The sequence below is a fragment of the Emydura macquarii genome, unplaced genomic scaffold (genome assembly GCF_026122565.2).
Source record: "Emydura macquarii macquarii isolate MOO-44397 ecotype Brisbane River unplaced genomic scaffold, CSIRO-AGI_Emac_v2 contig_1253, whole genome shotgun sequence".
In the NCBI taxonomy this organism is placed as follows: domain Eukaryota; kingdom Metazoa; phylum Chordata; order Testudines; family Chelidae; genus Emydura; species Emydura macquarii.
In genome coordinates, this window is record NW_027131390.1 from 46409039 (window position 1) to 46423527 (window position 14489).

A 14489-nucleotide genomic window follows, 5' to 3' on the forward strand; every position below is an offset into this window, starting at 1 on the left:
CTTTATCTGGAGGTGTCAGACTGGATCGCCTTCTTAACAGCCTGCTATTGCTTTATTTTACTGTAATTTGTATAGAATGTGTGGATGTGACCGCATGCTTCCCAGTTTATGGCTGCCCCTGCTGCTTTTGGTTTTGCTTAACCGAAGTACAAGGCCTCAGACTGTCACAGTGAGAGAAGGCCCATAGATAGGTGGCCTGTGATTCTGATTCTTTGGTTCTATACCCCTATAACTCACTAAGTGATAAGAATATACTTAAACAATCATAGGCCTCTACAGGAGGCTTAAATATATTCTAACACTGTACTTTGCATCCTAAATATGCTATCTGTTGTAGGTTGATCTAAGGTCTCATTTTCAGAAGTATCAGGTTTTGGAGGTTTCGATATGTGAGTTTTCTAGTAACTACAGGTACATTCATATTAATGTACATTTTATTTGTATTACATTTTGTTACTGACAAAATAAGTGGCATTTAGGAAAACATCATTTTTGCTTTGTAAGTTACTTCAATGTCAGTGGAATTTTAATTAAATCAATACATTTTCTACAAGTTATGTTTGAGATGTAGATTGGCAATGTCTGATTCCAGAAACAGTTGACATTTTTCTGGAAAATACAAATTATAAAATGTTCTCCTTGCTGGATTAAAATATTGTAGTTTAATTAAAAGCTATATTTAACATTTTAAAGCAGAGAGTTGTACAACAGTCAAAAGCATTTGTAATTAATGGATCTGGTAGCATCCACATATGGAAGCTGGTTAGATTGTATATTAATTGAAAGATTTTTTCTTAGTTCTTGCACGTGTTTTTAAATTTTAGATACGCATCTCTGAGTTTTAGAAAAGCTAGTAAAGCAAAGTTGGCTGTGGAAGAAATGAATGGGAAAGAAATAAAAGGAAAAACAGTAAATGTTCATCTTGTAAAAGCTGCAGGAGAAAATATTCTTCCAGCTTCTCAAAAGTTTTCCAGACCACTTCACTATGAAATCCAAGCCACTGATACTTCGGAAAAAAATATTCAAGGCAGAATTACCCGCTCTGTCTCTGACACTTTGAAAGTGCCTTTCACCACCTCAACCTCTTTGAAAGTGCTTGCCCCTCTGTCAGCTTCTTCAACGGTGCCTGCCCCTACTCTGGCCTCTTCAAAAGTTCTCAGCTCTGATTTAAAATCACCTAGACATGAATCAGGACACCTTTTATTCTCAGTTGATCAACAGGTAAATTATTCTTCCTTGGACAGATTAATTTTGTTCTAAAACTTTAAATGAATTCTTATTTTGTAAAAGATGTGACATGTTAGCATATTTTGCATTAGTGTTGGCTTGTGAAAAGTGTCTTAGTGCTCAAAAATCAATATTTGTGGCATATTGTGGAAGGGACATAGCTCTCCAGCTTCTCCAGCCTAATGCTGATATCTCCACCTTTATTTCTTTAATGATGCAAGCTCTCAGTTATTCCAAAGGTGAAATGTGAAGGTTTAGTTACCTATGATTTTATTTTGGTTTTTCTTTTAGGATTAAAAGTTTTCACTTCTAATTAGTTTGTATATGTGTCGTCTCTTGTGATTTATTAATGTACAAGAGAGATTTTTTTTTTGTCTCTGGCAGAAGAGCGGGGAGAAAAAACTGTTTAGATTGTATCCTAAATGATATAATGAATTCATTTTCAGATTTTCTTCATCCACTGACTTTGTCCAATCACTAGATTTGTGGTTGTGATTATAAACAAAAAAACGCCAAAACTTATTCTACTTTTATTTACTATAAAAATGACTTTCTAAAATAATCTAGATTTTGCCTAATTTAACATGGTTAAACATGAAAAAACACAAAAATGGTAACCAAAATAAAAATATTTTTTAAGATACAGTACACATTCTCTCACGTCATATATGCTCTTTCTGAAGATAATGTGATATGCAATAGTTAGTTGCATTGTAACAATCAGTTCTGATCCTGATATACAATCTCTAAATATATTACTATTGCACTAAATCTGTAATTGCGCCGGTAGTTTGAAAAATTGGTACATAACAGAAGTGATAATTTTTGTAAAGTAGTATAAGCAATCCATATAGTACTTAACACATTCCATGTCCAATTGTTTTAATGCACATTTAGAATATCAGAGAGAATCCTCGGCACATAAATTCTGTTCAGTTCTCTCCTAATCCATCTGCTACCTTTATACCTCCGAACACACTGAACTTGAGCAGCTTTACCAAATTGATGAAGAAACTGAAAGAACTGCATCCCAAGGCTACTTGGTAAGAATATCTGATTTTTCTCCCCTGATTTATTAACCTAATATTCAAAATAGTCAAATTAAATGATAAGTGTTGAACTATGAAAATATGGTTATATAACTTCATTCTGTTAAAGACAATCTTATTTCTGTCTCACTTTTTAGTGACAATATTGTGGATGCTTTGCTGGAGGTGAGAACAAATAATAAAGGTTTTCTAAGTGGCTTGTCTATTAATGCTATTGTGGAAATGGCTTCCTTTATTCTGAGGAAATCTGCATCCAAATGTGAGGAAAAAGTAACATAAACAGGTGCGTATTCTAGTACAGAAAGAAAAATACTTGGAAATAGAAAATGTATTGTTTGTATGGTTGTATAGCTTAGCTATATGTATAGCATGGTAAATAACTCTTTGTGCTTGGAGTTCCACACGTGAACTTCATTGCCAATGAGGAGTGCACTGAAAGAATTGACTCTGAGGAGTTTTAACTTCTTTTGAAATAGTTGTGTGGTGATCACTTACATTTTTTAATGTCTACCAAGTTAAATTGCTAACTATCAGACGTAAATATAAATCTCACTGTGTAAAATTTGGCATACCAGAGATTTTATTATCCAAATTGTTTCAGAATTTCTACTGATTGCATAACAGAAAAGTTGTATCTCCATTAACATTACTGTACATGCTGATGGTGCTGTGAATTTACAAAAATTTTCCATACAAAAGTGACATCTAATGGCTTGTTCTTGTAAGAGAAATCCATATAAATAGTCCAAAGAATATATAGCAGACCCAGTTTTGTTTTAAAAGTTGACAATCTGTTTTGTTAAACATGAGGATTGGATGTGTTACTTACCAATCTTGGACTTTGGGGCAGGGAAAATATATCTGATGCGGTTCCTTGTTTTGTTAAGGACCCCTGATTGATCCTTCTTTCTGCAGGCCAGCATCTCCCACAGTTCTTGACACCTGGGCTGCTCTGTTCACCTTTCAGCTCACAGAGGTGGATCAACTTTTTGGCAGCTGCAGTCTGGTTGCTCCGCCTCTGCTCCCACTCAGGCTAATTTCTCTCCCTGCACAGCAGTGTTGTTGGCTATTTTAGTGTTCCTGTCTTCTAAAGGGGTTTTGTTTTCAAAATGTGAGGCAGAGGAGAGTGATCATCACTCTTCTTCCTCTTGGCTAGTTTTTTGGCTGGGTGTTTGAAACCTGTGGTGCCTCCCTGCTGGCTTTGCTGCACATTCCAGCTATGATAGAGCAGCCTAAAAAGTGGTGAATGAAAGTCAAAGGGTGCTCCATCTGTGAGACTGCTGTCTCAGGCTTGGCAGATGGTGAGTTGTGCCCTGCCTTCCATCCCTAATTCGGTTAGGTCCCGGGGCTGAGTCAGACAGGCATGTAGGATCCCCCTATCAACCTGAGAAGCCATGCCTCCAATGTGGGGGAAAATGGACCAGGAGTCTATGGGCAGAGCAGGGAGAGGCTCTAAGGATAAGGAGGACACCAATCATCTGACTTAGGGTAAGTCCAAAGGGGTCCTGGAAAACAGAGGGTAGATTTGCAAGGTCACAAATCACCCAAGTCCTAAAAATGTGTCCTCAGTGCCCTGTGAAAAGAAGCTGGGCTCATAAACATCCCCGACCCTCTCCCATGTGTCCAGGAGGACTCTGGAAATGTTTCCCCTCCTTCAGGGAATGGGACTCATCAGGCATGGACTCAGAAACAAATCTTGTGAGAGGACTTCAGGTCCTTAGCATGACTAACTGCAAAAGGCCTCACCAAAGTGCAGTGGCACTCATACACTAAATGAAACGCTAAAATAAGGGGGGGTACACAAAGCAAAAAAGGGGGAAAAAAAGCATAAAAGATCTGGGAGATAGGAGTCCTCTGATTCCTCTTCCCCCTGCTCCACAGAGGATGGTGAATTGTTGGACTCTGACTATGATCAGGACTGGCAAAAGACTCAGCAAAAGTTTGTTCCCCTTGAGAAATTCGAGGCCATATTCAGTAAGGTTGTATCCACTGTTCAGATTCAACCCAAACAGAACCCTGTGAGTAAGCCTGAGCAAATTTTTCTTGAAATTTTCTCTCCTGAGGCCATGATTTGCCTACATTCCTCCTTCAAGGAAGTAATCAAGGATGAATAGGACAAGCCAGGCAAGGGCAAACATACCAACAGAAATGATCTTAGATTCTACAGGATTCAGCAATCAAAGGCCCAGGTTACTGAGATACAGAAGCTTGATACTCTCTCATAGGGTTCCTGGCAAAAGATATGGTTATCCCCTCAGTAAAGGATTTCTCTTCTAAAGATCCCATGGTTGAAAAACTGGAGGCCACACTCAAAAAAGACTGAGGCCTCCTCAGCCTTCCTCAGGGCATCCCTAGCGTCTGCTTGCTTTGAGAGAACATCTCAGAGCTCTCAAGGATAGAGATCCCCCTGACTTCAGCTCTATTTTAAAGGAAGTTCCCGGGCAACAGCATTAGTCACTGGAACCTCAGTGGGTGTGATGAGATTCTCAACAAAAGTCAGGATCTCCATCTCCGGGCCCAGGTACCACGTATGGCTCTGTCTCTGAAAGGTGTATAGCCACTCTAAACTGGTGCTGTTCTCCAGATTCATCAGAGCTCTGCTTTTTGGAGAGAAGCTAGGCAAAGTAGTGGCAGGCAATGCTGCAAAATTTAAATATCCCTCCCAATGCCATACCATGCCTTTAAGAGAGAGTACAGAACTTGCCTCCAGAAGCAAGCCAGGGAACTGTAGTTCCTGAGGGATTTCCTCCGGAAACCCTGCCACTCCCAAAACCTCTTAATGACGAAGACCACATAGGTCTCCACACAAAACAGGATTTCCCATTTCCTGGAAAAATAGATTGCTTTGGCCGTGGACCAGTGAGTGAGTGAAATACTAAATCAGAGATACTCCAAGTTATAGGCTCCATCTCATGTATTTTTCATCTAGTCCCCCATCTTGAATGACCCTATAAAGCGAGGAATAATCCAGAACAAAATTTCTCACTGTCTACAAGTGGCAATAATAAAGAAATTCCCTCAGAAGAAAGATAGTTTGAGTTCTATCTTATTTATCATTCGGAAGTATACAGGAGGAATCTGAGCCATTCTACATTTCAAAAGGCTCAACACAGGGATCAGGAAAACAAAGTTCTGGATGGAGACCCTAACCTCTACAGTGTCATCTGTGTCCCGGAGGTACCTTCTGATTTCAGTGGATCTGGTGAATACATACCTCCACATCCTAATCAGATCATGCTATTGCAGGTTCCTATGGTTTGCTGCCTTTGGTAAGGAGCATTATCATTATTTGTTCTTATATGACATTCCTGGGTTGCCTAGGTCTTTTCATAGATGTTGGTTGTAATCATAGTAGCCAGATGCATATCACAGGGGATCCATGTGTACCCCTTCCTGGACAATATTTTAATTACAGCTCCATCCTTAACAAGACACAGATCCATGTCTCTGACTTTAGACCTTCTGCAGGCACACAGCTTTATTGTCAATATCAAGAAAAGTTTGAATTCTGTCCACCAAAATAACCCAGTTGATAGTGGACCTAGACACCTCGATAGCAAGGGTACTCATGTCTGAAAATGTTTCAGAAGATTCAGGTCCCTCTTGTGTTTCAGAGCTGCAAGAGGCCTACCATAGCACTTAGCCTTCAACAGTTAGGCCTTCTAGTTTTGTGCATATGGATCACTCCATCGGTGCAATCACACACCAGGTGCCTTCAAGGCTTCATCATGGAAGTATCAGACCACTCCCCAGAATACATGAAGGATCAAATAAAGGTTCTGGCATAGGCAATAGACTTGTTGAAATGGGGGTCATCCCAGGGCATGCTGCTTTCCTGAACCTCACAATGTTCCAAACAGCTCAAGGCATCTGGAACCTGGAAGAAAGGACCCACTGCATAGCCCTTTGAGAACTAAGAGCAGTCATGCTAGTGCTGTGAAGATTACAGTCCAGCTTAGAGGAGAAGCATGTCCTGATATGGTTAGGCAACGCAACCACAGTCACATATGTGAGCAACCAATGGGGGGAAAGAAGCTCAGTGTTACACACCAAAGCAATGGAAATCATGCAGTGGGCAGAAAATTCTTCTCCAGCAGGGCGGTTCACATAAAGGAAGACCTGAACCATAAGGTGGACTGGCTCAGCAGGCACAAGGTGAACAACTAGTAATGCCTGAATCAGGAAGTCTTCGTGTTGATGGTCAAGTCATTCATCCTGCCATCATGTGACCTGTTTGCAAACCACATGATTGCAAAAAAATCAAGATACTTCACCAGGGAGATTAATATGGGAACAGATGTCCTATTGCACAGATGGTGGTAAAGTCTCCTCTGAGGTTCCGCCCTTCACATTATTAGGGAAGGTGATCCAGAAAATAAAACTGGAGCATGAGACAGTGATACTGATAACCCTCATTGATTGAGGAGACCTAATAGAGCTGAAATTAAGATCGCCACTACAACTCCCAAAGAGACAAAACATCCTCTCACAAGGTCCTCTTCTTCATCTGTACCCAAACTGGCTGCATCTAGCAGTCTGGCTATTGAAAGGAAAGTGCTAATATCGTTGGGACTTTCCTCCAGCGTCATCAGGACACTTTTTTTTTCTAGAAGAGCATTGACTTTAAAAGCATACTCCTCTGTTTGGACCAAGTTCTGTAGATGGCACCAGGAACATGAGAAATCCTAGAATTTTGGCTAACTTGGGTTTTCTCCAAGAGGTTTCAACAAGGTTTCCAAGCCAGCACCAGTGCATGTTGGGTGTCTGCCCTTAGTAGCATGAGGTTTAAAGAATCTACAGTTCTTTGGTAGAGTGCCTCCAGGTAGCCAGATTCCTTAGGACAGTCTGATCAGGCAAGTTGGTGATCAGGCCTTTTTTCCCCTGCAACTTGTACTGAAGGCCCTGACAAACCACCCCTTCAAGCCACTAACATCAGTGTCAGCATTTTTTGTCTATCAAGACTTGTTTCCTGATAGCCATCATGTTCACCAGGTGAGTGTCTGAGCTGGCGACCCTTTCTGTGCAGGAGCATTACTACATATTTCATGTGGACAAAAGTGGCCAGAATAATTTATTCCAAAAGTGAACTCTTCTTTCCATGCATCCCAAGAGGTGATTCACCCTGCATTTTGATCAAGACCATGGCATCCCACCAAAGAAATGTGGCACACCTTAGATGTTAGAAGGGCCCTGAAAATCTACATCAAATTTACAGGGTCTATAAGGAGATCAGGTGGTCTATTTGTATGTTTTCATGTGGAATCCAAGTCCTCTATCATTAGGCAGATTAGACTGTACATTGCAGAAATGTACAAGGCATGAGAGATTCTGGCTTCAGAAGGGGTCAGGGCACACTATATGAGATTCCTGACGATTTCATGGGCAGAAAGAACCATGTATCCATACCGTAAGTTTGTAAGGTGGGCCACCTGATCAACTGATACTACCTTTATCAAGCACTACAAGGTGGACTTCCTGTCTTCGGCCTAGGCATCTAGTGGCAGGAAGGTACTACAGGAAGTGGCCCAAAAATGATTTTGCCCTTTGGGCAAATGTTATAAACGGAAGGATACTGTTTTTCTATTCCTCTGACCTTATCCTTTACTCTCCCTACATCTGTTCACTGCTCACTACGTTCCAGACATCAAGAATTGTGGGGGAGACAAGGCTGTAGCATGGAAAATTTTGTATTGATAATTTCCTCTCTGCTAGCAGAATCTCCCACATTTCTACCCACACTAAATGGCTCAATAGCCAGATGGTGTTGAATTGGATCTTTGCCATAAGACACTTTCTTTTGTGGTCCACTGTACATAATTGGGCAGTTACCTTTGAAGTATTTTATACTAATATTGTTATACATATTTTTGCAGCTTTGGAATAACTCATCTGGCCATGAGGGGGAGCAGAGGGAGCATGGCCAGAGCACAATTGATCTGCCTTTGTGAGCTGCAAAGTGAGCAAAGCAGCCCAGATGTCTTAAAATTATGGGAGATGCTGCTAGCAGAAAGGAAATTATTGGTAAGAAATTCTCCATTCTCCCTGATTCCAGGTACATGCTCCGCGCAGGTAGTCTCCTGCATGATCACAGGGGGCAGGCCTGCGGGGAAATCAGTAGCTGCTCTAGGAAGCTGCAGCAACCCTAAGACATCTAGAGGGTGGCAAGCAGAGAAAGGTGCACTCTGTGCCCCCTTCCCACACCTCCTAAAAAAATAGGCTGCAGCTTAGAGAAGGAACACACTGCAGGAGGGAAGGCAGCAAGAGGCCTGGAGAGACAACTTGGGGGTTGGGAAGGAGCTCTTGTGACATCTCTCATTGGAAACAGGCAGCCCTGGAAATAGTGGAGAAAATACATGAGTGTAGGAAAGGGGCATGTGTCTTTCTCTCTCTCTCTGTCTCTCTCTCTGTGTGAGTGTGTGTGTGAGAGAGAGACAGACAGGGGATCCCAGTGGGCCTGTTACTAAACCCAGCTGTGAGCGCTAACCCCCTATTCCTGCTGATGCTGCAGAGCTGCCGGTGGCCCTGCTGCTCTTCTCCCCTGCCCCAGCCTTTTGAGCTGTCTTATGGAAGGGAGGAGACGTGCACTGAGTTCCCTCCATGTATGTAGGACCCCTCTCTCAAGCCCTGCTGAGGAGAGAGTCCTTGGGTGTGGGGGACTTCCTGGGATACATTTCTGCTCCCATTTACATTGACGGAATTGTTGTGGGACCACTGGCAGATCTGCAACTGGAAGGGGGAGCTCAGTGTTTATTGGGCTTCCTTTGAGAGCAGTGTGCATGCCAGCATCTCCTCCATTATTTGCTATTTGTCCACATATGCTAGAGTCACTGTACCCTTCACTCTGGGGTGTTAAGAAGTTTTCCTTCTCTGTTCCCCAGCTCTTTCCTATTACAGTGGGTGGGATATTTCTTCCACTTTCCCCCACGCTCCCAGAATTGCCCCAGATTCCAAGGGTCCAGGAGCACAGGTGGATCTGTCCAGCTCCATGATGTCTTCTCTTGTGGAGTTTCCTCTCCTAAGCTGCTCCCGATCATTTATTTGGAGGGGGCATTCTGCTCCTCAGTAAATTTTAACATCTAGGCTGAAGGGCAGTTGGGAAGGTTTGTGTTTATTTATGTAATTACAAAATAAGAACCTAAGAATGACCATATGGCGTCATACCCAACATCCTGTCTTTCGACAGTGGCCAATGCCAGACGCTTCAGAGGGAATGAACAGGGCAATTACCAAGTGATCCATCCTCTGTCATCCAGTCCCAGTTATCTGGGCTAATAGCCATTGGACCTATCCTCCATGAACTTTTCTTTTTTGAACCTAATTATACTTTTGGCCTTCACAACATCTCATGGCAACGAGTTGCACAGGTTGACTGTGCATTGTGCAAAGAAGTGCTTCATTATGTATATTGTAAACCTGCTGCCTATTAATTTCATTGAGTGACTCCCGCTTCATATGTTATCTGAAGTGTTAAATAACATTTGTTATGCACTTCTTCCACACCATTCATGATTTTTATAGACATTTGTCATATGCCCCCTTAGTTGTGTCTCTTTTAAGGTATCAACGATATTTATATTTTATCTTCCCCGCTCTTCCTATGTCATTCATCTTCTTAGGCAAGCTCTTCAGCACAAGTACCTACTACCTTTGTATTTGTACAGCACATAACACAACAGCGCCATAAACCTGAATAGAGCCTCTGGGCACAATGCAGTATAACTACTAAATAGATGGCCCTGCCCTCATGTGATGATGAATTTTGCCTGGGGATGAATTTACCTGAAATATGGAAGAAAAGGGGAGAGGATTAGTCAGTAGCCCCAAATGTGTATTTAAAATTATAGATACGATTTTTAAATACACATTTTAAAGGCCAGTATTGGCCATTTCCTCATCCTGATCCTTGCTCATAGAAAGTGATTTGAAATATAAGAATTGTATTTCAATATGATTGTAAGTAGATAAAGGAAGCAATGCTTAATATATTCAAACATCTATTTGATATAGTTTTTGGAGGGAATGCTTCTTGTAACAATAAAGGGCTGGAAAGAAGTCTATATGTGTTTTGGCTGGCTGAATTCCTCTTGAAATGGTTACTTCAAAGCTTCTGGGATTTTATTTGTGTGATTAGGGAGTCTTGGATAGCTGCCTTTTATTATTTTAAAGCTAAATAAAATTAAAAATGATAAATGTGCAAAAGTTTCTACAGAATGTCTGATACTTAACACACAATTATTACTTTCACAGCATTGCAAGCATGGATGCAGAAAAAACCAAGAGAACCAATATTAAAAAGTGTTTTTAAAAGAATTGTAGTGTCATTTACAAAACATTTGTAACATTTGAAAGCCCTCAAATGTGTTGTGCTGAAGTGGATGAGGATTCTCAGAATAATAGTTTATAAACTGTCCTTTGTAATTTATTTTAACATAATATTTTTTTGTTCCACTGCTCCACTCATTAATAGGTAGTCACAGCAGCTGTAGCAAGTTTTTGACTTTGAGGGAGCTAGGTAAAATGAAACAGCCGTCTGCCACTGAAGTGCTGAAATAATCAGGTCATTAGTCGCCAACAGGAAAAAACTAACATCTGTGTAAAAATTGTAATCTTATTAGAGCATGTTAATGAGAAAAGGATTACAAATAAGTTTAAGAAAAGTTTGTTCTTAGTTTGTTTATAGATATTCTGATGTGTGCTTTCAAGTTTCCTGTGGATAAGCATCCGTTGTGAAGAAGTACCTTTTGAGTACCCTAATTTGAGTCTTGTAAGCTGATGTAACATCTAAACATATTTTGCAGCATATTATGTCAAGTTATATTATATGTAACACTGTAGTGTGAACCAAGTACTGGAAAACAAATGTTATGTCACAGACGTATTAGTGCATACTACTTACATGTAATAATGTCAGATGTAACATATAGCAAGTTACCAGTGTTTTGCAGGAAAGCGTGATATAAATACCAGTTGTAGACTTTGGTTTAACAGACTCATATTTTGAATTCTAAAAAAAAAAGTTTGTAAATGTTGCATATGGTCCTTAATTTTGAGGTCACATTTTACAAATTCCATAGATTAAAAATGTAGTTCAGAATTAAAATGGCACTGAGTTTTTTGTTTTGCCAACATGTACCAGAGCATAAATATGTCAGGGCAACCTCTAATTTTTGAAATGTTGCATAAAGCATGTGGCAGTTGTTGAGCTGTCAAAACTCAGAATTTCCACTTCAGGGGAAATTTAAGCATGACAGAATTTCCCACAAAACAGAATTTCCCAAAATATCTGTTTCAGTATTCTGAAATTTCAGTTTCAAATTTTATGCATCTTTTCATTTTTATATTTTCATAACATGTCATAAGTATTAGTGCATACTACTTACATTTCACATCAGATGTAATAGTTGAAAAAAACTTTTTAATTTTATTTTAAAAATCCAAGGTAGCTGCTACTTAATACTAGTTGAGACATCATCTTTTCTAGATCAAAATTCCTCTTGTTTGTGTTTTATTAAAAGTTTGACACAATGTTTGTAAAAATCAACATTTTTCAAAATGGTATGATTTCAATGAAAATAGCATTTTCTTCATGAAAAAAGTTTGACTAAAAATGTTTGACCAGCTGTAATTCATTATTTAAAGTATTATAACAGTTAAGCATTTGTAAACAAAAATAGAACTTACATCCTGATTCTGCAAGGTACTTCAGCACATGCCTCACTTTAAGCATGTGAATAATCCTGAAGTTAGGCAGGTGCTTGCCTGTCTTCCTGCATTGGGACCTCCAGAGCTGGTGTGTTGGGGAGGAGGCTGAGCAGTTCCTGGAGCTAGGGAACGGTGGGGAGGCTGAGCACGGAGGCTCTCTACCTCACCATATGAGGACCTGGGGAGAAAGCTTGAAAGACCATGGCCTTCTGCCTGTGTGGTAGTGAGCTGGAAGTAAGATTGACAAGAGCATTTCCAGCAGGAAGCTTAAAAATTCCACTTTGTTTCTACTGAAACAGAATTTTTATTGAAACCCTTTCTGTGAAAAATTTTGCTTTGACATTTTCAATTTTTTTCAAAAACTATTTTTGCACGAGAAGATATTTCCATTTTCTGGCCAGTTTCACCTGAAGTGCTGTATCACATTAGTCACAAAAGGCATTTTAGCAGAGGACAAAAATGTACTCACTGAAACTACAGCGATGTTTTGATGGATTGAAAGCTTGGTCAAAATGTTTTTGTAGTTCCCATTTCAAGGAAGATGAAATTATATAGTAAATGATAACCAAAGAAAAAAGAATATTCAGAGCATTTAAAAAAGAAATGTAGCCTCCTAGCAGCTCATATTTATTTACATAGTGTCCAAAATTGGACAAAAGAATTTGAGTAGACTGGTTTCAATAGAACTAGGGTAATGTCTTCTCCTAACTTGTGTTCCAAATGTCTATGTACTGAACTGTGTGTATAAAGCCCAAATATATAAACACAGATTCCCAAAATCAGTTGTTGTAACTCTTTACGTCCTCCACCTTTCTATTCTAGGTTCTTTCCAATAGGAGTGTGGGTTTGTTGGGAGTTATTTTTTTTGTTTGTTTGTGTAGTGTATATTGTTAACCAGTGGAAACAATTGTTTACCTTAGCTTCCACGATCAGGAAGAAATAAGCCACCAGCACTAACCACCCACAAAAAAAAAAAAAAAAAAAAAACTAGAACAAACAAACCAACAGACTAATATTTGGTAATTTCTCACTCCTGGAGTGCTGCATTCCTACTGCCAGATATAAATAAAGGAAATTGTGTAAGGGTATACCTAGCAATCTCAAAATCCCCCTCATATGATCTGAGCTGGTGTCTATTAGGTAGTTGACTGACTTCTCCTGGTTTCAGAGAGAACTCAGAACAGGCAAAACAATAAATAAATACACCTTTTAGGTAAGAGTATCCAGATTGCTCCATATTATATGAAGGCAGAAAGAAGGTGAAAATCAAGCTTGATGTGTATACTTTGCAGCTAGCTTCCTTTTCAAGTTTTACCTTGGGGCTTAATGTTCTTTTCAGTCCTTTTTTTATAATAAAATTAGTATACCTTTCCTGTTAACCTTTGAATAATTCTTGCTCATGGGCTTTCATATCCTCAGTACTGAGTGGCTTTGTCACGCCTGGATAATGGAATGGAACTCTTCACCTGCTTTCATTTTTTACTCCACCAAGGTCAATATTGAACAAAAAGCCTTCCCTGCAATTGGTAGTCTCTCCATGGTGGTGAATGATTACAAATGCTATGAAAATAGAACTACAGTATTCCCTTACCCATGAAGATGGTCTCACCAGGTCATGGTTGAAGCACATTGCTTGTGCGTGTGCTCAAGTTTGTTGAGTCCGTGTTCTATCTGTTGACTTCTATTACTGCTGAGTGTTTTCCATCTGGCACCTTTCACCAGCATCGAATTGTCTTCAAACCAATACAGATTTGGATGATTGGATATGATTTGGATAATTCACTGGCCTCTTGATACTCAAGTGCAATTTGGAAATACTGTTTTACAGACATATTTGGAACATTTGGTTTTATTATTGTACTGCAACCTTGTTGAGTTCAAACATTCAAAAATAGTTTTTTATTCCTAAATTGCAGCTGTTACACAGGTGTTTTCACAAGTATAACCATGTAAAGATATAAGTATCAATTTTTATTTTCTTTCAATTACAAGGTGGTAATCATTTTATTTTGTCTCATTATTTCACTGTAGATCTGGTGGTCTCTGAAAGTTCTAAAACTTTACTCTTGGCTTGTCATCGAGTCTGTTCCAACTCCCATTGAAGTCAGTGGTAAAAATTTCCATTGGTTTCAGTGGTGTACAATCCATTCTTTGTTTCTTACAAAAACTGCCTATTTTGGGGGTTTTTTAAACTAGCCTTTTAATGATGATGAGCTGATTGTCACTTAAGATTTTTCTAAATTCTAGGCTTTACTATATAGTACAGGGTAAAATGTTGTGCTCACACCTGTGGAACTTCATGAATTTCAATGGGAGTGCATGTGGTGGTGGTGGATGATTTGATCCGTAGACAGTATATGGACTGCAGTGAGGTGCAAAATAATATATTCTAAAGATCATGTAATTTTTTATCTCCCAAAACAAATAAACAATCCTGCATATAATTGTTTGTAGATTTTAATGTCCTTTATATGGACCCCAAAACATCTCACAATTTTTAATACTTTTATC

General features: G+C 39.5%; 1 protein-coding gene across 1 annotated transcript in view; it reads left to right on the forward strand.

The window, feature by feature from the left end:
- Nucleotides 1–11884, forward strand: part of RBM44 (RNA binding motif protein 44) — a 35210-nt gene extending 23326 nt beyond the window's left edge. Inside the window, exons 11-15 of the mRNA XM_067548692.1 lie at nt 338–411; nt 825–1221; nt 2125–2270; nt 2414–2559; nt 10524–11884. Coding sequence (XP_067404793.1) covers nt 338–411; nt 825–1221; nt 2125–2270; nt 2414–2555 — 759 coding nt within the window. The 3' untranslated portion in view covers nt 2556–2559; nt 10524–11884. The remainder of the gene's footprint in view (nt 1–337; nt 412–824; nt 1222–2124; nt 2271–2413; nt 2560–10523) is intronic.
- The last annotated feature ends 2605 nt before the right edge of the window (nt 11885–14489 follow it).